Source organism: Sceloporus occidentalis, unplaced genomic scaffold, assembly GCF_023333645.1.
Source record: "Sceloporus occidentalis isolate IW3139 unplaced genomic scaffold, rSceOcc1.0.p SCAF_6, whole genome shotgun sequence".
Classification (NCBI taxonomy): Eukaryota; Metazoa; Chordata; class Lepidosauria; order Squamata; family Phrynosomatidae; genus Sceloporus; species Sceloporus occidentalis.
This window is the reverse complement of record NW_028316986.1, coordinates 69132910-69157125: the sequence shown is the minus strand read 5'-3', so window position 1 is coordinate 69157125 and position 24216 is coordinate 69132910. Positions and strand designations below refer to the sequence as shown.

General features: G+C 41.1%; 1 protein-coding gene across 3 annotated transcripts in view; it reads left to right on the top strand.

Moving 5' to 3' along the window:
• FAM120B (family with sequence similarity 120 member B) overlaps nucleotides 1–24216 on the top strand; it is a 66830-nt gene that overhangs the window by 31166 nt on the left and 11448 nt on the right. For all 3 annotated transcript variants that reach the window (XR_016281737.1, XM_089529972.1, XM_089529973.1), the window contains exons 6-7: nucleotides 4673–4765; nucleotides 24000–24206. Coding sequence is in view for 2 of the 3 variants with exons in the window: in XM_089529972.1 (XP_089386098.1) it covers nucleotides 4673–4765; nucleotides 24000–24206 (300 nt within the window). In the remaining variant the exon portion in view is untranslated. The remainder of the gene's footprint in view (nucleotides 1–4672; nucleotides 4766–23999; nucleotides 24207–24216) is intronic.

Here is a 24216-nt window from a genome sequence, read left to right as displayed (position 1 = left end):
AAGAAAAATGGAAGGGTTAAAATGGATGACAATGGCCCTCTCCAGACGGGCCTTACGTGACGTCCTCGTCATGTGCTAGGGTTGCCTCGGGTGCTTTGCCCACATGAGGCCTAACTCTAGCACGTGACGAGGGCACAATCATGGTGGCCTCCCATCCACACGGGGCCGCCATGATTACATCACATGCATGCTACCTCCAAATGGAGCGGCATGTGTGTGACGCCCTTGCGCCGTCTCAGGCCAATTACGACAGACTAGGCACAGTGCTGGAAGGAGCTCCAAAATGGAGCTCCTTCTGGGGGAACGCCTCGTTCTCACAACTACCAAACGGCTGCAGGAACAAAGCCGGCAGAAAGCGGCCAAGTGGCCCCTTTCTCTCCTGGCAGCAGCTCCCTGGGGTGTCCTGGGGCATGAAGCCCCAAGGACACCCCTTTTTGGGACCAGGGAAAAGTGGCATTTTGCCGCTTCTCTCTGGTCCCAAAAAGCACTGGATTGCCCTGGCCCCAATCCGTGCTTCAATGGAGCAGCTGCAGGCCACCCCAAAGGGGCGGTCTTTACCCCGCCAATGTCTGGATAACACACACACACACCCCAAAAATTCTGTCTTTCTGTCAAGGCAATGACAGGATAAAAGCCTTTTCTAGTGGTTAGTATTTGAATTGGCAAAACACCTCTGAATGTTCCTTCTCTAAGAAAACTGAATGAAGTTCGTGGTGGTCACCATAAGTCAGCAGGCAATATGAAGGTACAAACACAGAGAGAGGTTTACCCCATATTTATGACATTCTCTTTCTCTTGAATATATCTTTTTTGATCTATTTTCCCGATACACTTCTTTGGCTGCAACATGATCTACAGCAATGCTTAAATATCTACAGAGGTACCATTAGTGACTGTTCAGACCACTGGAAAAGAGAAAGTTGTGAAGATAAGGGAGAGGGTTTGTAGATGTCATTAATGGCTTCCCTCCCCTTTCCCCACATAACTGAAACAATGTCAAGCTTGAGTACATACAGAAGATTGTGTTGGCAGTGGTGATGTTTGTTTATATAAAACCAACCAGGAACATGATGTGTGGACCATTTGAGAGGGAGAGCAAAATATTGCCTTGCCCTCTACCTCAGGATGGGAACAAGAAGCTAACATCTAATAAATAGTTCTATAAATGAAGGCTTTGTTTTCTGGATTTCCTTTGGCATTTCTCTGAGATGATGATGGGTCTCATTGCTCAGAATGCATTTGGACTTCATTATCCGTTAGTTCAGATGCTCTCATATTAGAAAAGCATCCACACATTTAAGAAAGTGTGGTTTCTATCCCACTTCAGGTTGCTTTCTCCTTTGACAAGGTTTGCCATGACATTCTTGCAAACAAGCTTGTAAAATGTGGGCTAGACAAGGTAACTGTTACATGGATTTGTAATTGGTTGACTGGCCAAACCCAAAGGGTGCTCAGCAATGATTTCTTTTCATCCTGGAAAGAAGTGACCAATGGGGTACCACAGGGTTCTGTCCTGGGCCCAGTGCTATTCAACATCTTCATCAATGACTTGGATGACAGAATTAGGGACATACTTATCAAATTTGCAGATGACACCAAACTAGGGGGAGTAGCTAATACCCCAGAGGACATGATCAAAATTCAAAACAACCTGAATAGACTAGAAAGCTGGGCCAAAGCTAACAAAATGAAATTCAACACGGAGAAATGTAAGGTACTGCACTTAGGGTGGAAAAATGAAATACATAGATATAGGATGGGTGACACCTGGCTGAACGAGACTACATGTGAAAGGGATCTAGGAGTCCAAGTAGACCACAAGCTGAACATGAGTCAACAGTGTGATGCGGCAGCTAAAAAGGCCAATGCAATTTTAGGCTGCATCCATAAAAGTATAGTGTCTAGATCAAGAGAAGTAATAGTGCCACTGTATTCTGCTTTGGTCAGGCCCCACCTGGAATACTGTGTCCAGTTCTGGGCACAACAATTCAAAAAGGACATTGAGAAACTGGAGCGTGTCCAAAGGAGGGCGACTAAAATGGTGAAGGGTCTGGAAGCCATGTCCTATGAGGAAAGACTTAGGGAGCTGGGAATGTTTAGCCTGGAGAAGAGATGTTTAAGAGGTGATATGATCGCCCTGTTTAAATATTTGAAGGGATGTCATATTGATGAAGGAGCAAGCTTGTTTTCTGCTACTCCAGAGAACAAGACCCAGAGCAATAGATGCAAGCTGCAGGAAAAGAGATTCCACCTCAACTTTAGGAGGAACTTACTGACAGTACGGGCTGTTTGACAGTGAAACAAACTCCCTTGGAGTGTAATGGAGTCTCCTTCCCTGGAGGTTTTTAAACAGAGGCTGAATAATAATAATAATAATAATAATAATAATAATAATAATAATAATAATAATAATAATAATTTGTTTTATTTATAGACCGCTATTCCGCAATGATCATAGGGGTGTACAGTAAAAATTGAATACGATACAAATACAAGGTGACAGTTAAAGGAGGGAGAAGTCTCGTCCTTCAGGCAGTCCCTGATGTTGCTGGGTCTGCCTGATCGCTCCCTCTGAGGCCAAGATGACAGGATGGCCATCTGTCAGGGATGCTTTAATTGAGAGTTCATGCATGGCAGGGGGGTTGGACTAGATGGCCCTTGTGGTCTCTTCCAACTCTACAATTCTATGATTCTATAAAGAAAAACAGTCATCTGGAAAAATGTGGTCTTTTGTATGTTGCACCCAAGTATGCTTTAGTTAGAGAGTGTATGTGCGTGCATGCGTGCGTGCACATGCCTTCAAATCACCTGTAAACCTATGGTGGCCCCATTAATTTCATAGTGTTCTCTTAGGCAAGGAATACTCAGAAGTAGTTTTGGCAGTTCCTTCTTCTGAAATACAGCCTACAGCACCTGGTATTTGCTGGGGGCGGTCTCCCTTTCAAGTACTAAGCAGGGCTGACCTTACTTAGCTTTCAAAATCAGGATCTGGTGCCTTTTGGGGTAAAGTTTATTTCACCTTTATTCCATGTGGAAGGTGGAGGTAAGAAGTACAGGACAGCAGGTGTTCTGCCGATAAGGGGCAAGGGAGAATCTGATTCACAAGGTTTTGTAACCTCATATCTTATGAAGCAGGATAAACTCAAGTGTTTATGAAATTCCCTTCCACAAATACCATTCTGTTACTCACTAGTGGCCCATGGTCCAAGTGAATAGGGCTCACCTTGCCATTTTGGGTTGGGGTACTCCACAAGAAATTGGATCATTTACAAAGTACAATGGGCATTGTGGTTAATAGTGGATATTGAGATCATAGACTCAAAGAATCATAGAGCTGGAAGAGACCACAAAGGCCATCCAGTCTAGCCTTCTGCCATGCAGGAATTCATGATCAAAACACTCCCAACAGTTGGCCATCCAGTCTCTATTTAAAAGAAAGTATCATATTTCTCTGTTGAGAAGCATTTAGTGCCTGGAAGTTCTTCCTAATGTTTAGGTGGAATATCTTTTCCTGTAGTTTAAATTCATCCTCCATGTCCTGGTCTCTGGATCAGCAGAAAGCAAGCCTGCTTCCTCTTCCATAAGACATCTTTTCAAATATTTCATAGAATCATAGAGTTGGAAGAGACCACAAGGGCCATCCAGTCCAACCCCCTGCCATGCAGGAAATCTAAATCAAAGCATCCCAGACAGGTGGCCATCCAGCCTCTGCTTAAAGACCTCCAAGGAAGGAGACTCCATTACACTCTAAGGGAGTGTGTTCCACTGTCAAACAGCCCTTACTGTCAGGAAGTTCCTCCTAATGTTGAGGTGGAATCTCTTTTCCTATAGCTTGCATCCATTGCTAAAGGTCCTAGTCTCAGGAGCAGCAGAAAACAAGTTAGCTCTGTCCTCAATATCATATCCCTTCAAGTATTTTAATAGGGCTATCATATCACTCCTTAATTTTCTCTTCCCCAAGCTAAACTTATCCAGCTCCCTATGCCTCTTCTCATAGGGCATGGTTTCCTGATCTTTCACCATTTTGCTCACCCTTCTCTGGATACATTCCACCTTCTCAGTATCCATCTTGTAGTGCCCACAACTGGACACATTATTCCAAATGAAGTCTGACCAAAGCAAAATAGAGTGGTACTATTATTTCTCTCGATCTAGACACTACGCTTCTATTGGCTTGGCTTTTTTAGCTGTTGCATCACACTATTGACTCAGGTTCAACTTCTGGTGTACTCCTAAGACTCCTAAATGCCTTTCACATGTATATTTTCAAGCCAGGTGTCAATCATCCTGTATCTGAGCTGTTTGGTTTTTTAAAAGTGTAGTACTTTACATTTCTCCCTGTTGAAATTCATTTTGTTAAATGCTTATCATTGTAAAATTCTCAAGAATAAATGAGAGATGGAACATTAAACTGAGGTCTGAATGATGGTGAAGGTGCTGGAAGTAAGACAGAACTAAAGTTGTGACAGCCTCATTTATGTAAATTGAGTTATAAACAAATGAATGTTTAAGCAAATACACATGTGCACAAGACTAAGTAAGACTGGCATTCCTGGAACAAAGAATTTAGATCATGGACAAAAGTATGAACTATTTTTCATAGCTCTTGGCTATGTTTGTTTTCCTTTATTTTAAAAAAAAACCCAACACTCTTTTTCTCCCTCTCTTCTAGGTGGACAGCCTCTCTTTGGAAGACTTGCATGCATTTATGGCTCAGGCTCTGTGCCTTGAGGGGAAGTCAGCTGCTCAGCTTGCAGACTTGCAGGTACAGACATGACTCATCTGCTCATGTAATACCAGTGATGGTAACCCTAAGATGAACAAATGGATGGCTTTCCATCTGACCTTTTCTCTCATTCAGAGGTATTCAAGAATTTAGACTGGAGGGTCAGGATGTCATTTGATTATTCTGGCTTATTTGTACTCTTGAGGTGCAATAAAAACAAGTATTCTTGCTTCAGTTTGTCAAGCCCCTGCCTGTTCCAGATTCAACATAACCTGACAGGCTGTAGGTGAAGCTGTCACTTTTTGGTTGGTGAATGCTGCCATCTAAATGTATTTATGCTTTGCTTGTTCAGCTGAGAATCTAATTCAGTCTGAATTAGCCCTGTTCAGGTGTGACTCAACATATTTTCTTGATAAGATCACAGGTATACCTAGGGCTGCCACCCTTTCCATCATTGTTGTCCTCACATGGGAGAATGGCACATCTGAAGAGAAGTTTCTGTTCACATAGAAGCTTTCAGTTCAAGCATTTCCCCTGATTCTGGTATGGAGAGCCCCCATGCAAACAGGTATCTTCCTTAGGGTAGAAATGGTACTCTTGCTTGGCAAACATAGACTAGTACACAGTAGGATCTATAGCCACTACTCAGAAGGTAGGTTCCCGCTCCACTTTGTTTGTTTGTTTGTTTGTTTGTTTGCAATGAGAGGTACTTCCTTTTCTCAAGGATATGTATGCAGTTGTCTCTAAGCATAATAGAAAAAATGGCAAAAGTCAAGTGACTAAACTTGAGTCCAAAATACACTGCAGAAATAATCCAGTTTGAGGCCGCTTTAACTGTCCTGGCTCAGTAACAGGGAATTCTTGGAACTGAAGTTTATTCTGGCACCAGAGCTCTCTGACCGAGAAGGCTAAATGTCTCACAAAATAACAGTTCCCAGAATTCCCTAGCATTGAGCCAGGGCAGTTGAAGCAGTCTCAAACAGTGTGTTTTGGACCTAAATTTCAAAGTTGAGTTATTTAATTGAACTGTGGTTAATACTAATCACCATTTGTCCAGGTTTGGTCTATTTTTCCTGTAGGCCAAGGAGGTGGAATAGATGGGGCATTTGCATTCTCTTATTTACCACCCAAAGGACTGCTTGCCATTATCCCAAGGAACCATGTCTCCTTGACTGACTGCGGCTGAGGAAGAGGAGGGAATGCCTGCAACTTAGTCTCCATAGAGCACCCATTTCTATGTCCAAAGCATTGGTTGATGGCCTTTGAAAGCAAGAGAGTGACCATCACTGCAAAGGAAGGCATTCAACCTGTCAGCAGCTCAAGGGAGGTAACACTGACCACTTTCTTGCATTGGTGGTTAAAACAAGAAAGTGACCATTGTAGTCTGCAAAGCTGCCAGCACACTGAATAATTGCCTTCTCTAAGAGATTCCTGAGGTTTAAAGGTGAAAAGTTAGCTATGGAGGTCACCCATACATGGCCGCATGGGCAGTCTTTGTGCTTTCAGCGAGGAACCCTCTGAACATGCACTTTCTGAGCTGCCACCTCTAACAAAACAGCAAAATAAATATTAATGCTGTTGGGGGCATGGCACTGGTTGTCTCCATCCTGCCTCAGGTAATGCAGCACATTTTACCATTCTTGGTTGAACATAATTAGACTGATTGAACATTAGTTAGTCTGGCACCCTCCCTACTTTATTTTCACAGACAAGTAAAGACTTCTTTTTTGACAGGCATTTGATAATTTATATAGAGCTAAACAACCACCTAAACAATTTTCTGGATCTTGCTAAATGTTGTGCTAAGGTGCACGTGCATGCATGTGTGTATTTAATGGTGCATGTTTTAATCTGTTTTTAATTGTTTAATCTCTTTTTTAAACATTTGTGTTTTGAGAATTTTTAACAGAGTGTTTTTTAATTTGTAAACTACATTGGGTCCAAAACTGGGAAGAAGACAGGATAATAATAATAATAATAATAATAATAATAATAATAATAATAATAAGATGGTGGTGGTGGTAGTAGTTAGATAAAAATGAAAATTTCCTATCTCTCCATGGCTGCATGAGACAGGAGGATGGGGGGGGGGGAGAGTATATGAGCCTGAGGCTTCCATGTGTAGCAAGCACCATATCTTATCATTATATGCCAATGCAGTAGTTATCTATTGTCCTTATCTTATTATGTTTGAATGTAACCATTGTACCTGGGAACAATCTCTGTCCAAAGGCTTTTTAGCCCTTGCATGCAAAGCAAAATATATTCACAGGTTCTGTTATATGCTTTGTTTTTCATGATTGTTTTGTTGGTTAATTTAAATATATATGAAGAGCACTGTTTGCTGCACTGTTGGTTTGATATACTCAGTAGGGTGCCCAAAGAATTCATTAGCATGTTTATAACACAGTCAGCAGCTGAATTTGAAGAACATTAACATTCACATATGTGGTTTTGGGATACTCACACAAATTCTGTGAATGTGTGAAAACCCAGAAGTACCTAAAGCTGAAATGAAATTGGCAGCATTCATTCATGTATATTCAGTGAGCAAAGTCTTATATATTGGCATCAGTGAGTGCTGATATTTACAAAATTCCTGGACTATAACACAAGAATTCTGGCATTCAGAAAAGTAACTATTTCAAGCTCTTCTGAGATCCCATTCACATTCCGTTATTTACCACACAGCTTTGATATACCTTGAAAAATCACTCAGTAAGAGGGTGCCAACTTGACCTGACTTCATTGTGTCATTTTTCACAAGAACAAATCTAGTACCCTGACCCGTCTCAGTATATGAAAAATCCATGTACAGTTAGTTTTTTGTATATACTATAATGCTGAAACAAGCTTGCTGAAACAAGAGCCTTGTTTGCAGGACTATGAATAACACAGCTTTTGCTCCTGAAAAACTTGTGGCTCAGGCAGATTGTACCATGTTTATTTAATTATCCTGGCTTGTAATTGTGTTTTGTGATAAACAGGGTGTGTTTTAATCTCTGCCTGTTTAGCAGCTTCAGGCATAAGATACTCATAAGGGAAGGAAGTTTTCAAAATGGGCAGGACTTCTTTACCCAACAGTCTCTCCTTGTGGAATTTCAGTCGCTTTGAACTAGCACCAGTGCTGTTTCAAATGCTCCCTTGCTTGATAACAAGGTAAATGAGCTGCTTGCCTGCAAGTTGTGTGTTGTTCTATTTCCCTTTGTTACTGGTGTATTAACACTGGAATTCCAAGCATGCTCTCCCTGCCTTTAGTCTCCTGTCAAAACCTGCCTTGTCAGCTTCCCCAATTAAAAACTTAAGCATGTTTTTGGAATTTAACTCTGCATCAAATAATGTTAATGTCATGCAAAATTAGCATTATATCTGCACAATGCAGGAGAGAAGACAGATACTATAAATATCAGCATGGCTCATAGCTAAAAGAAAATGTTTCCCTTTGTGAGAAAGAGGTATGTTTTGCACATAGTTCAGTATTGTACACTTCAGATTATTGACATATCTGGATACTCAGAAAGACATATAAAGCAAATAAAGAGTGAATGTGAAAAGCTGACATATTTTAGAAAGATATTTAAGAATAGTTTTTATATAAGGTTGTGAACTGAACTAAGGAAATTTTTGTTTTACTTACTGCCTGTATCTGTTTGATTTTGCATTCTCCTTAGGTCAGACTGTTACAGAGAATTTTGCTTTTTTGTTGTTGTTACTTGGTTCTTAATATGTGAAAAGTGTTGTTGTTGTTGTGTGCCTTCAATTCATTTCTGACTTATGACAACTCTAAGGTGAACCTATCATGGAGAGTTTGCCTTCCCTGAGGCTGAGAGAATGTGACTTGCTCAAGGTCATCCAGCAGGATTCCACAGCTGAGTGGAGATTCAAACCCTCATCTCCAGTGGCTCAGTTCAACACTTAAACCATTACATCACAGTGGCTATCCATGTGAAAAGCACTGAAACAAAAATTAAGAAAATCACCTATGTACTGCTCAAAGTTATAGGTCATGGGTAAGAATCATACTGCCTTCCAGTGTTGCTGCTCCCAGCACTTTTCACCATTTGCTATGTCCTGGCTGTTGGGATTTGCAGTCCAACAAGGCCTGGAAGACTGCACTATTTCCATTCCAATGTAAGTATATTGCTAGAAAGGTGGGGAATGCTCTGATGCCCAGGGAGGTCTGCGTGTTCAAGATCCCAGTTGGAAATGTGGGTATTTTCTCCCATTTTCAGTATAAGAAACATAACATATTTTATTAAGAAAGCCCATTAAATCACATATAAAATAAAGCCAACAGTTTGTTCATTGCAAACACATTCTTCAGGCACCCAAAGAGGCAACATGGACATCTCCTGACAGTCAGTATAGAAATCAGATAGACTACATAACTGGAAGCAGAACATAGAGAATCCCCATTCTCTCTGCAAAAACAAGACCAGGAGCAGATTGTGGCACAGACCATGAACTCCTAATATCAAAAATTATAATAAAGTTAAAGAAGAACACTAAGAGGCAGTACAGACTGGCACTTTGTGCCAGCATTCACACGCTCCAAGCCCTACTTCCTCTGCCCAGGGCGTCATCTTGGCACGTGCCAGTTTGCATGGAGTACACCAAGATGATGTCCCTCATACGCAGAACACAAGGGGCATCATAACACTATGCCACAGCAGTTATGATGCCCCTTCTATGGTGCAAAAAGAAGCCCCTTTTGGGGGCTTCTTTTTGCTCCGTGTACGAGCCGCAGCATCTGCAGTCCCTGTTCTGTGGCAGCCTGCAGTCCCTGTTCCGATCAATGTTTGATCTCAGATAGGAGAACTCTTTTACTGTTTCTATTTCTTCATTGTCTAGTTTAAATGTGTGCAAATTCTCTGTGGTCATTATTTTTGTTTTCTTTATGTTCAACAGTAAACCTGCCTTTGCACTTTCTTCTTTGATCTTCCTTAGTAGTTGTTCCAGGTCTATGAGGTTCTCTACTAGTATTATGGTGTTGCCAGCATACAACATTGATTTGTTCTTACAGTATGAATCCACACACAATTTTGCTTTTTAATGTGAGAATTCTGCAACGTGTACAGGCTGGATGTTCTTCAGCACTATGATAGAATACACATGTATCAATTCACTGGGACAAGAAGTCTTTCCATTGGAGCTGCTGGCTCCCATTTTAGTAGGGTAATGAAGCTTCTCTGGGGCATAGTCTAAAGCTTAAAAGAGTTGTCCAAGGTGCTGCAGTGTATCCCTAAATTGTTTCAGCATCTAAAATAATTTAAGATGTACTGTATACTAAAAACCAGAGTTAATTCACTGGTTGGCTGGCTGGCATGGAATCTACCAGCTGCTATGTTTTCCATTATAAATTAAGAACTATAAGAACCTCCACGATAAGGAGCCCTGGTGGCATAGTGGTTAAATGCTTGTACTGCAGCAACTCACTCACAAACCACAAGGTTGTGGGTTCAGTATCAGCCATGGGCTTAGGCCGACTCAGTCTTGCATCCTTCTGTAGGTCACTAAAATGAGTACTCAGCATGTTGGGGGCAATTAGCTTACTTGTGCACTGATAAGCAGTATAGAAATGTACTTGCTATTGCTGTTGCTAAAAGCATAATCAGCATGCTTGCTTACTGAGATAGCAACTAACATGGGCAGCATCATAAAGCATAATTACCTGATATACTATGTGGTTCAACTGGAAGCTCACACATATTATTGACATGATGCAAGATCATTTCCCACTCATCCAGCTCAACTGAAAATAGGACATATTTCCAGGATGTGCCCTATGATCTTAGCGAAATGTTCAAATGACTACTTCCTCCCCCCCCCCCCCCCCGGAACTGACAATGGAATTGACCACTCACCTTTGTGTTAGCTAATTAACTGTATTTTTTAAAAATGCAGATTTTTAAAACCTTGATAATTGATGACTTTGAGACACTTTTGTACAGAGTGCAAATATATGTACTGTACAGTTTAATCAACAAACACCAACATGGATTGTTAGAAGGAACAACTCTCTTCAAAATATTAAAACTGTGGTCTCTTTTGCACAAACAACAAACCAGAACCAATCTAGTTTGAAAAGATAGTTGCCATTGATACTTAACTTGACATATTAAAGTTTCTTCTCACTGATTAATTTCAAACAAGTTTTGGATGAAATCAGCTCTAGTTTGGGTTGATTAATTGGTAGGTCAAGCTAAGTTAAAATTTGCAGCCTTTCAGAAATGTCACTTCGTGGTGATTTTACTCTCTCACAGCTGCCATTCATAGAACCAACTATATTTTGTCGAAGGAGGACACTAGGGACAGAAACAGTTTTGGCTTCTATCTGTTATTTAATATTTGACAAATGGTTTAACTTTTCTTTTTTTAGCCTCTGGTATTTTGATATCTAACATAGTAAGAGATTTTAATGTACCATTTAGATGCTTTATTTGTCAGAAAACACATTGTCCTGTTCACTCAGAACAAGATATTACATGCAAAATAGCTTTCTTAAGTAAGGCATGGTGCACCTTTAGTCGTCAGTTCAAAAGAGTTTCAAGAGTTTTTATTTTGTGGATGTAGAATGGCAAGAATTCCATTCCATTTGTCATTTTTAGATACAAATTGAGAAATGGTTTGATGTTTAATCATGTGCCCTTTTGCAGTTGCACATAACTAGCTTGTTTCCACTGCCTGCTGCTTGAGAAATTCATAGATCTTCAGTACAAGCCATTGTGGCAACTGAAATCCATCAGGACCACTGAATCTTCCCACTGTTGGCTGGACAGAGGAGAACATGATGTTGAAGCAGAATAAGATATGAAAGATGGTCTAAATGCCCTAAAGTCACCAGCTCCCATCTGATCTTGGAAGCTAAGCAGGGCCAGGTCTGATTAATACTTGTAAAGGAGACCACCAATGAATACCAGGTTCTGTAGGCTGTATTGTAGAGGAAGGAACTGGCAAAACCACTACTGAGTATTCCTTGCCTAAGAAAACCCTATGAAATTCATGGGGTTGCCATAAGTCAACAGGCAACTTGAAGGCATAGACACAAACACACACGATATGCAAGAAGGGGATGGTTAAGGCTCCCTGTGCATAACCAGGGTTGAGAAAAAGAAGTATAGTGAATTCTTGTGCTGAGACCATTGGAGTTTGTGGGCTTGAACACTGAAAAACAAAATAAATGTTGATATCTCAGCAGACCAGAGAGTAGCTCTTGCTAAGTTTTAGAATAGCAATGTCTTCTTAAAGCACTAGCATTGCAGTTCAGACATGGCAAAGCACAGTATATACCTTGAAAACAGAAGTACTAGACTCTAGCCATAGTAAACTCTGGCTATGCCTAAACTTCAGTCACTTAAAAACTTGTTTAAAAGAAATAGTAACATTTGGTTTGTAGGAAAACTTAGGCAGGGCAATAATGTGTCTTGTGCTGGGGCAGTGCTAGCTTGCATTGGCCATGGAAAGCAGTTTTCTGCATGAATGGGAGGGAGGGTGGCAGTAGTGAGAATGACTGATGTGATTATTTGTATATGTAATAGGAAGAGATGGGGTGGGAGAACAAATGGGATGAAGCTGTTTCCTTCCCACTAGTCAGGCCCTGTCTAGCACACGCTCTGGCCTTGCTCACTGGCATACACTTTTGGCCACATACCTGATGTAACTAAAGCATTAACTTTAATTTGCTGTAATGTGCCTCTTTCAGGTCTACAGTAAAACCACTTTATAGTTTATCTTCATTGTGATACTAAGAAAACTTCATATTTATTTATTTATGTGTCCTCCTCCCCCCTTTCAGACTCCTTAGATTCCAGCTCTTAATTTTACTATTTGTACTTGGGCACACTGAGAGTCAGTGTAGTGTAGTGATTTGAGCACTGGACTAGGATTCTGGAGACCAGGGTTCAAATTCCCCTTCAGTCATGGAAACCCACTTGGTGATCTTGGGCAAGTGACACTCTCTCAGCCTCAAAGGAAGGCAAAAGGAAAGCCCTGTCTAAACAAATCTTGCCAAGAAAACTCTATGATAGGTTCTCCTTCGTATTAAGACAGTATTTAGGCTCTCTTAAATGGGAAATGACTTGAAGGCACACAACAACACATATAAATTCACTTTCAAAATACTTGAATGCCCCATTAACTGTGAAGAGCATTGAGTTAGAGGCACAAATACAGTTCTTAAAATGCAGTTGGGACATTTGGGATGGATGGGGCTGCTTCTTCCGAATTTTTAAAAACATACACATAGTTTATGTGCTACATGTAATAATGGCACTTAATTAGTACTTCAGAGTTTCAACATTCCTTGCAAACAACTCTTTAAACTTCATTCCCATATCTCAGATGGAAAGGAAGGGTTGTTGCTGACATACTTATTTGTACCCTGCTTTCCCCAAAAAATTAGGACTCAAGGTACTGCCAGTATAAAATCACAGTACAATTAAAAACTTACAAAAGTGGTAATTAAGATGGAATTAAACTATTACAGTGTTAAAACAGATCATTTTTATTTTTAAGGAGTAGCTTTTCTAAGAGATCATGTGGTCACTAGATTCTACTAATTTCACTGCAAAGGTAAAATATAAATCAGAGTTTACAGGCTAATTGTTAATTCACTATGCTTTTCTGGCTCTTTTTCTGGGATATATGTACATATAAAAATTTGCCTTGAAAACAAGTCTGATCCTCATAGTGCACATGGAAAGGATGTTTTGAAACTCATGATGGCCATCCACTGGCCCATGTGTCAACTGATGTCACCAGATGACTGGCGTCATCCCTTTCCCCATCTTTCACTGGAATAGCAATCCTACTCTCTTCTCCACAGAACTCAGGTGCCAAAACTGAAGTGCAGGAAACTGCTCTGTAGATGTACCCCCAAAATCAATCCCTCTGAGCTTTGGGAGTGAATTTAACTGGTTTGGGTTTGATTATTTGTAGTGAGTTTCTTGCTCTGTTTTGATCTTCAGGTTCTTTTCTTTACACAGAAATGTAAAGTGATCTTCAGATCTTTGTTTAGGTTCACTCCAGCGCCTTGGCTTACAGTAAATATGAGTTTTGTTCAACCAAAGTATCACTTTACACAAATCTGCCTGTGAAGCATGGCAAATAAACCTTTCTGAGCATATAAACTGCTGATTTGTTTACTGTTAAATATTTACCATGAAGCATTAGGGACATTTAAGAACTGGTTCTTCTAGTTTTGGCCTTCAAACAGATGCTGTAGTTGGTAAGACCTTCCTTCTTTTTAGACACATAGCCTTTGCTTCTACCTTGACTAAGCAGGAAGGACTTAGCTTAAGCTTTAGTCTTCCTTTTTTTCTTTTTCTTTTTTTCAAGAATCCACATTAAGCGTGTTTTCAAAATAAATGGCATTTTACATTCTGGCAAGCCAAAAACATGGGCAGATTCTTAATGTTCCATAGTCTCTGGTTGGTGCCAACTTCATATTGATTGATGGCCACTAAAGATAACCACCTTCCTGAGGTTGCATTAAAATTAAAGATGCTTCAGTTTTCCATTGTTCAAGGCAACCATTTAAGAGGCATTATTGAGTCTTTAGCACTTATGCAAAAAGTGAAGTATTTTCACTTTTAACTTAGTCTAGAATAACCAAACTGTTCGGAGCAGGTGAAAAATCTCTCTCTCTCTCTCTATCTCTCTGGCTTTTCTTCGCGAACAAAGATTCAGGAAGGACTCGTCCCTTGTTTTCTACAAGCACATTGATGACTAAAAAGGCCAATCCGAAATAAACAAGTCCGGTTGCAGAAAGCACAGCAGAAAGTCTCCTTGGGTGATGTTTCCGAGTTGTGATTCTTGTTGTTTCTCTTCGAGACTCGTTCGGCGTGAGCTTTCAAAAAAAAGCTGCAGCATCGTGGATAGTGCGTCTCCATGCCTCCCGATGTGAGGCCAGGATGGACCATTGTTGGTGATCAATTTGGCCAAGCCTGAGATGTTGTTTCAGGGAGTCCTTGTATCTCTTCTTTGGAGCGCCTCTCTTACACTGACCCATGGCGAGTTCACCGTAGAATACTATTTTGGGGAGGCAGTGGCCCTTCATCCTAGAAACATGTCCTGCCCAGCGCAGCTGCATCCTCAATAGCATGGCCTCAATGCTGGTGATCCCTGCTTGCTCAAGGACAGCAACATTTGTCACATAGTCAGTCCAGTGTATATTTAGAATTGTGCGTAAACAGCGCTGATGAAAGCGTTCGAGGAGTCGTAGGTGTTGGCAATAGGTGACCCAGGTTTCAGACCCATAAAGGAGAATAGACAGTACAATGGCTCTATACACATAGGTGAAAAATACCCATTGAGAATTTAAAAATTACCAGCTCCTACCATGTTCTTGTCTCAGCTTAGTTAATAAATTATCTTAATAAATCCAGCCTGTTCTTTCAACACATTACATTCCTTGCATGAAGTGGAGCTGTAGTGTGGCACAATATGAGGGTATTGTCCTCCCCATATGTTTGTTCTGTCCACAAAATGAAATTTTCCTGCTGTTCCCAAATTTCTGTTACTCAGAAAGTGAGATATTAAAAATGGTTTCCACTTTATATTTGTTATATTTGTTGTTTTTGCATTCCCTGGGTAATTGTGAATGCCCCTTCTCCTTAGATGCCTAAACTGTTTTTCTGAATGCTCTACTAAAGTTACTGCAGTGCTAGAATTTTGTCAATTGATGGGGAAAAATATTTGAGAGGGGAAAGGCCTTCTTTGTCCCCAGTCCCAGTTCCACCCCTGCCCTTGCATTACTCTTGCACTACGCAGGGTGATATATGCATCTCCCCTGTTTTTGACAGAGATTCGGAATAGATTTTAGTAGAGCAATGATTATTATTCCAAATAATAATAATAATAATAATAATAATAATAATAAATTTTATTTGTATTTCCCGCCTCTCCCTGCAGATCAAGGCGGGATTACAGCAAAGAATAAAAACCACAATACAATACAAAATACATTATTATCTAAAAATACAGTCAGTAAAACAACGACAATATTACTACCAATCATTAAAAAGGCCAAATCGTCATCAGTTTTCTGTGTTATCAAATCAGAGTGGGAATGTTCCATAAAATCAGCTATAAAAGTTCAAGTGGATAGGCCCCCTGGAAGAAATCCATCTTAAATGCCTTTTTAAAGGCTTCTAAGGTGGTAATGAGACAGATCTCCTCTTGTGTTGCCAGCCACAAGAGCTCCTCTTGTGTTGCCAGTAATAAGGGTCAGTTGAATTTCATGACATGCAGAGTTGACAATCAGGAAGTAGTTATTAACAAGTTTGTGCTCAACCTAAATACCAAATGAAAGTATCAATATCAGTTAACAGAGCCTTGTTGCTTCTCTATACAGTTAACATATTGTCCACATTCATAGAGAGCTGGCATGGTATAGTGGTTTGGGCATTGGACTATGACTCTGGAGGTCAAGGTCTAAATCCCCACTTGGCCACAGAAACCAACTGGGCAAGTCACACACTCTCAGCCTCTGAGAGGCTGCAAAGGCAAACCCACTCTGAACAAATCTTACCAAAAAAAACCATGATATATTCACTTTAGGCTTGCTATACAGTAAGTCAGAGGCTACTTCATGGAATCATACAATCATAGAATTGGAAGAGACCACAAGGGCCATCCAGTCCAACCCCCTGCCATGCAAAAAATCTAAATTAAAGCATCCCCGACAGATGGCCATCCAGCCTCTGTTTAAAGACCTCCAAGGAGGGAGACTCCACTACACTCCAAGGGAGTGTGTTCCACTGTCGAACATACTTGAAGGCACACAACAACCACAACCACGTTAATAAATTATATGATGCATGCATTCTTGCCTTTATGAAGGGTATTTGGGGCATCTTTTTCAGTCTATACAAAAGAAAACGCTTTTCAGACCTGAAATAAGGGGCATCTCTTATGGCAACCCTACACTCCTTTAGAGCATTTCTTGACAGGCATGCAGAGGAGCGGGAACTATCCTTCCTGGTTCTGCAATACAGTATCAGCAAAATACCACCACTGGGTCTTGAGTGTAAGGGAAGCCATAATAACTCTGAACAAAGACCTGCATAGTCCAAGATTTTGTTCCTGCGCTTGCTAGCCAGATGTCTCCAAGTAGCTCACAAGCAGGATGTAGGCACAATAGCACACTAACACTAACAGTTATTTTCCCTAGCAACTACTGTTCAAAGCAAACCGGTTTTATTGGCTCTAAACACTGCTGTCGCATTGATTGCCTGATTGGTATAACCCAAAGTTAGAAAGGTAACCTTTGTTCTGTTTTTATGTTTGGTTGGAAGGTTGATGTGGGCTGTTATATTTAGTAGTACACAAGTGGTCCTTCTTCTTGCACTTGACTTCTGAGAAGCAAGATAAAACAGCCCTTCCCCCAAATGCAAAATATGAATGCCATACAGTGTGTAGCTGCACCCTCCTGTGGTTTCACTCCAGCAGTTCAGTGTAGGAAATTCTGGTCTTTGGGAATCGGACAAAAAGGCTCTGCAAAAATAAGAGTTGTTATTTGCCATCAAGTTGACTTCAACAAATGGTGACCCTATGAATGAAAGACCTTCAAGAGCCCCAGCCATCAATTGCCCTGCTCAGGTGTTGCAAATCCAATGCTGTAGTGTCTTTGATGGAAGCAATTCATCTGTACCACAGTCTCCCTCTATTCCTATTGCCTTCTACTTTTTCCAGCATTATCATCTTTTCCAATGGTCATGAAATCTCAGGATATGTACAAAATACAACAGTCTCAGTTTTGTCATCTTCGCTTCTGGTGAAAGTTCAGGCTTGATTTGCTCTAAGACATATTGTCTTTTAGCAATTATCCATAGAACTCTTCTCCAGCACCACAATTCAAATTAGGTGATTTTTCTTCCTGTCAGCTTTAGTCATTGTCCAGTTTTCTCAACCATACACAGAAATCAGAAATCCAGTTCTAATCTTTTTCTTGAATATTCTGACTTTGGTGTTTAATTATATATATTTACATTTGAGGATCTTCTCTAGCTCCTTCATGACTGCCTTTCCAAGTTCTGTTTTCTTGACTAGAGTCTCCAGTTTGACTAATGACTGAGTTAGTCTATTATTCTCACCCAGAATCCCTGTTCATACAATACTGTTAAAATACTACTGGTATTTCTGTTCAGGGAGTGTTGCAGGAAATTTGTTGCCAAATCTGGAGTTTTGATGAAAGGAAAGAGAGCTGAGATCCATGTGGTGGAGCAGAGGTTGGGAGCAAAATAATGAGATTATCAGAAGAATTAAATATATAAAGATCGTTGAGGGCAAATGGAAGGAAGAGAGCCTTGTTTGCTAAAGGTTAACGAGGAGCTGATTATTTCAGTTAGAGGGCACTGATCCACCACAAGTACAGCAACAAGTGAATAGATTAACCAAATCAAGAGTGGAGAATTTCTAATGTCAGGTTTTTGAGTCTCTGAGCACATGCAGAACTTTTTTCTGCAGAACTGAATCACTGCATCCTTTCTGCCTCTTCACTCCTGATCAAGTAATATGGTCCTAAAAGTCAGTGCCAGAGAACAGGTTTTGTGTGCGGGAGCCAGGAATCCCAAATACAATGGGACAAGAATGGTCAGGAAGTAGGAGAAGAAAGGTTGGGTGAGTGAGAGGCAGAATGGAAAAAAAATGGGGGAAAATAGAGAGATGCCAAGAAAGAAATATTTAGAGGATGGGTTTGAAGAGAACTTTACACTTATTTATCCAAGAGCCTAGTACTGTGTGAATAATACATCAAAGAATTGCAAAAAGGATAAGGTTATTGCAAGTCATATCAAATAATAGTAATATTTGCAATAATATATCATAAGGTACAATATAAACCAGAAAAAATCAATAGAGGAAATGGTGAAGTGATTCACAATGCACCCCCACCCCCAGAAAGACCAAATATACTCATCCCTCCATATTTGCAGCTTTGATTATTAATGGATTTCATTAATATGTTCTCTCTAGGAATCTATCTACATCCTCCAGTGCAACTCTATGGTCAACTTTAACTAAAAGTTGCACTGAAAGACGTAGAGATTCCTAGAGAGAATACTGGGGGAAGATAGTAGTGTGACCTGGGCTCAGGCCCTCCCAGCCGGGTATGCCGTTAAGGAGCAGGTTAGGGAAAGTGGACGAGGGGGAGGAGTTGCCTTGGTCCACAAAAGCATCTTCACATTGACAACAGATCACATCGAGTGCATTTACCAGACCCTGAAGACTAAGGACAGTCTGGAGATTCTGTTGGTCTAACGTCCACCCCGTTGCCTAACAGACTCCCTGGCCGAGCTGAAACAGCTGGTCTCGGAGCTGGTGTTGGAGTCTCCCAGGCTTCTTGTCCAGGGGGACCTCAACATCCCCTTCGAGTCTGGCTTATTTGATCTGGCAGGTGCAGCTCGGGAGTTCATGACTTCCATGACAGCCATGTGCCTGTCCCAGTTGGTCTCAGGGTCAACACATTGTGCAGGTAATACACTCGATGTGGTCTTCAGTACAGATCAGGGATGTCTGTGGGCAGAGGTGATTTGCACCACTGCTCTGTCATGGACATTTCCTGGTCAAAGTGCGACTGAAGGCCACCACCCATATCCCCCTCAGGAGTGGAGGACCTATTAGAATGGTCCGCCCTCAAAGGCTGATGAAACCAGTTAAGTTTTAGGAAGCCCTAGAGGGTTCTATGGTTGGGAACGACGGCGATTCTGTCGAAGCCTTAGTTGATACCTGGAATGGCGATCTTACCAAGGCCATAAACACTATCACTCCCAAGTGTCCTTTCCAGCCCGCTTCAAATAAGAAACCATGGTACACTCAAGATCTTCGTAAAATGAAGTGGACTGCGCAATGACTAGAGCACCACTGGTGGAAACATCAACTTTTATCTGATAAGACATGCCATAGAGACTCTTTGAAGTCCTATGGTGTGGCAGTGGATACTGCAAAGAACTCATTACATGCTGTATGCATCACATCTCAAGGTCTCATCCAGCAGAGCTGTTCAGGGTGGTTAAAGAGTTAACAACATTGCCACCCACCCTGAACCCACTTTTGGAACCAGCTAAAGCCTGCTGTGATACATTTAATGACTTTTTTGCAAATAAAATCTCTCAGATAAGAGCTGATCTTGACGCGGTCATTAAAACAGACACAGTAAGAGAGGTGTCCAGTGATTCCATGAACTTTGTTAAACTCAATCATTTTGAGCTTGTAAATACTGATGAAGTGGACAAGCTTCTTGGAAGTGTAAGGAGGATAATGTGCCCCCTCAATCCCTGCTCATCATGATCGGCTGCCCATGAAGGTGATGCAGTGAAGAGACTACTACAATCTATAAGCAGTGCATAGGGAAGGTAAATTTCCAGACCAACTAAAACAAGCAGTGGGAGGGTTTGAAAAAACCCTCCCTAGACCCCCTGGTAAGACATAGTTATAGACCAGTTTCCCTTTTACCATTCTTGGTCAAGGTAATCGAGAGGGTAATTGCCTTCTAACTCCAAGTTGTCTTGGAGAAATCCGATTATCTAGACCCATTTCAAACCGGCTTCAGGGCAGGATACAGAGTTGAGACTTCCGTGGTCACCTTAGTCAGTGATCTCCGTCGGGGCATCGATGGGGGAAGTGTGACCCTGTTGGTGCTCTTGGACATCTCAGCGGCATTCGATACCATAGACTATGGTATCCTTCTGGAATTCCTGAGGGAGTTAGGTATCAGGGGCACTGCGCTCCAGTGGCTCCATTCCTACTTCTCAGGTAAATTCCAGATGGTGAGGCTGGGGGACAGCTGCTCTTGTAAAAGAGAGCTGACATCTGGCATCCCTCAGGGCGCCATCCTGTAACCCATGCTGTTTAACATTTACATGAAGCCATTGGGTGAGATCATCCGGAGACATGGGGTGCAGTGTCATCAGTAAGCTGATGACACCCAAATTTATTTCTCTATGTCTTCAACTGTTGCAGTGATTAAAGATGGTATCTCTCCTCTGGATGCCTGCCTTAAGTCGGTAATGAGCTGGATGAGAGAAAACAAACTCAAGCTGAATCCAGAGAAAATGGAGGTACTTGCAATAGGTACCTTAAGTCCGGGGATGGAGATTTGTCAACCAGTCCTGGATGGGGTCACACTTCCCCTAAAGGATGAAGTTCGCAGTTTGGGAGTACTCCTGGACTCCTCACTACAATTGTCATCTCAGGCAGATGCAACAGCCAGGAGTGCTTGGTACCAATTTCGGTTGATACGCCAACTGCGCCCCTACCTGGACCAAAAGGACCTAGAAGCAGTGGTACATGCACTGGTAATCTCTCGTCTTGATTTCTGAAACGCACTCTACGTGGGGCTACCCTTGTACCAAGTTTGGAAGCTTCAACTGGTTCAAAATGCGGCAGCCAGACTGGTCGCCAGTTCATCCAGGTTTGACCATATAACACCTGTCTTAAAATCCCTTCACTGGCTGCCGGTTAGCTTCCGGGTACAATACAAGGTGTTGGTCATTACCTTTAAAGCCCTATATGCCTTGGGCCCTAGTTACTTGTGGGAACGCCTCTCCCTACACAATCCGCCCCGCACACTTAGAATAACTGGGAAGAACGTATTAGAACATCAATCAACCAGACTCATTTCGACCTCCCAGAGGGCTTTCACAGCAGCTGCGCCAAAATTGTGGAACAGTCTCCCGGAAGAGATCCGTCTTATTACCTCCTCGGGGTTGTTTAAGTGAGCACTTAAGACAGATCTCTTCCGACGAGCTTACTCACCTGGCCTTGTGTAAGACCATTGTACAAATCTACTGCATTACCACTTGATGAGGAGTCAGTTTTAAGATTAACTGTATTATTTTCATTGATGTATTTTATATGTATTTTATTACTGATGTATGTGTTTTAACGGACTGTAATCCCGCCTCGATCCATCTGAGAGAGGCAGGAAAATATTAATAAAAACTATTATTATTATTATTACTAGGCATTTGTAGCTCCTCCAGTGCAGTCCTATGGTCAGTGTCTGTTGGACGTTGACCACAGAGTTGCACTGGAGGACCAAGAGATTCTTAGAGAGGTGTCCTCTCGGGTAAAGACATAGTGCCTTTGTTATTTGCATTTTTTCCATATTCACGGGGGTCTTGTGCCCCTAATCCTAGCGAATATGGAGGGACAAGTGTACTTTCATATAAGCCCAGGAGCAGGGAGGGAGAGAAGACATCTGCCATTCATTCATTTGTTCATTCATTCTTCCCCAAAAATTCAAATCGATTAACTTGCCTAAGAACAGAACCAGGTGATACATTTCCTCCAATTCTAATATTTTTCTCCTGAAGCACCAGCCCTTCCTGTTTTACAGGACAACAAAGGCAGAAGCAACCACTCTGAAGAATTTTAATCCATTAAAGCATATTTTTCCTTCAGTGAATTAGAATTAAACTAAACAATCTAATTCACTAAATTATATTTTAACTTTCATCTTTAATCAATAAATCTAGAAGGCTGGTTGAAATCAGTAGAACAACTTAGCAAATCAATAACAAGTGAGTAAATCCAGCCTACGTGTGAATTTTAGTCAGATGGCAGGAACTAGTTACATGGGTCACTTTCCCCCTTGGGAAAAACTTGAGTCCTAAACTCTACCCATGAGTTGTACCCTTCCCTGACTGCATGGGATCACCTCCTGATGTGAAAAGGCCTTCCCACACTCCTGTTGCTTTGGATGGTAGAGCTGATACAAAAAGTACAGTAGATGCAACAGCAAGTTAAAACCTGACTGTACATTTAAAACAAGGGTGACCTCTGAAAAATCAAGCACATAAAGAAAAATGGAATTATTTTGAGAAATGAAGGCTTTTATGAAGTGTCTGCATAGTCACTGCTAGTAGTATAGGGTGAGTTCTGGTAGGCTATGTAGTATACAACTTAAGCCTTTGAGTAGAAAACTCAAGTTTCCACAAGAAAACAGTTGGGTTCTTGAAGCTATAAATGAAGGTAGACCAGAAGCATCACTTAAGTGGCATCTGCTCTGCTAGAGTGGCACCTAAAATTAATGGGACTGTCTATCATTAGTGACTGAGTCATCCATCAAAGACAAAACACACACACACACCTCACAGCAAGAAATGCCAGGTGGACTGTGTCCTGACTCTCATATGACCATAGGCAGAGGGTTTTGATTCAGCTACTCATTGCTGAAAAGCATTCAGGCAAAAGCAGCTTGTGTATAGGTAGTAGGATTCCTTCTGTTACACCGTCATCCTCTTCTCTGCTCCCCCCCCCCAAGTCCTTTGATTTCTTATTATGTGTTCCTGGGAGGTTGCTGCAGCTGGCGCAGCCTCCTTGCCATTCAGGCAGCCTCACACTGAGCACATTCTTAGTGTCAGACATGTTTGATATAGCTGAGATGGTCAACTAGCAGCAGGCCCATAGCCATGGGGGAAGGAGCTGTGAGGCCTCCATCATATTCCAGCACAGTATTTGGAACATTTTTTTAAAAAATGAATCATCAGCTTTTACTTGTGGAGTAATAATAATAATAACAATAATAATAATAATAATAATAATTTATTTCTATTTCCTGCCTCTCCTGATGGATCGAAGTGGGATTACAAGCATAAAACCACAATAACATCTAGATTACAATGAAATATCATCATTTAAAAATACAATTCAAGACAATAAAACATCAACTAACATGCAGTATTACAGCCAAAAGTAGGATTTTCTTTAGGTTCTTCATAGAAGATTGGGTGGATAAGCCTGTCAGAAGAGATCCGTCTTTAGTGTCTTCTTAAAGGCATCTAAGGTGGTAATAAGATGGATCTCTTCCGGCGAGTTGTTCCATAACTTAGGGGCTATGGCTGTATACGCACTTTGGGAAGTTTTTGTTAATAAAACAAATGTACAGGCATTATTTACCCAATTGCTGAGTAAGATATAAACCTGTTTCTTTCTACCAGCACCCTAAATGCAAACAATATTAAGATGCCTGACATGCACATGGGAGGCTAAAGATTTTCTGTTTTATTAAAAATTAGATAATAATAGTTGTAGTTCAGAAATTAATTTTCCAAGCTTTGCCGTAACAAAAATAACTTTTAAAAGTTCTATACTATGTTATATCAACACCATCATCATTAACATTGCTGCCAGATGTAAAGATGTCAGAATAAGAGAAGAATGTGGAAACTGAAAATTTAGAAAGCAGTTCCCCATTCCCTATCATAACAGAAGCATGTTCAGTACAAATCAATTGTCTAGCTTAGCTTCTTTCTTATTACAATCTTCACAGCTTCCCCAGGTTGATCCAAGAGCTGTGCAGCTTGGTTCTCTCTTTGTCCGGGGCCTGTGTGTACTGCTTATGGCCAACAGTGCCTGTGGCTTCCCCTTCAGAATGGAGGATTTAATGCCTTGGCGAGTATTTGATGGAAAACTTTTTCAGAGGAAATACCAGCAGGCTCATAGAGGATGCTCTTTACATGAGCTCTTGGAAGGCAATGTAAGTACAT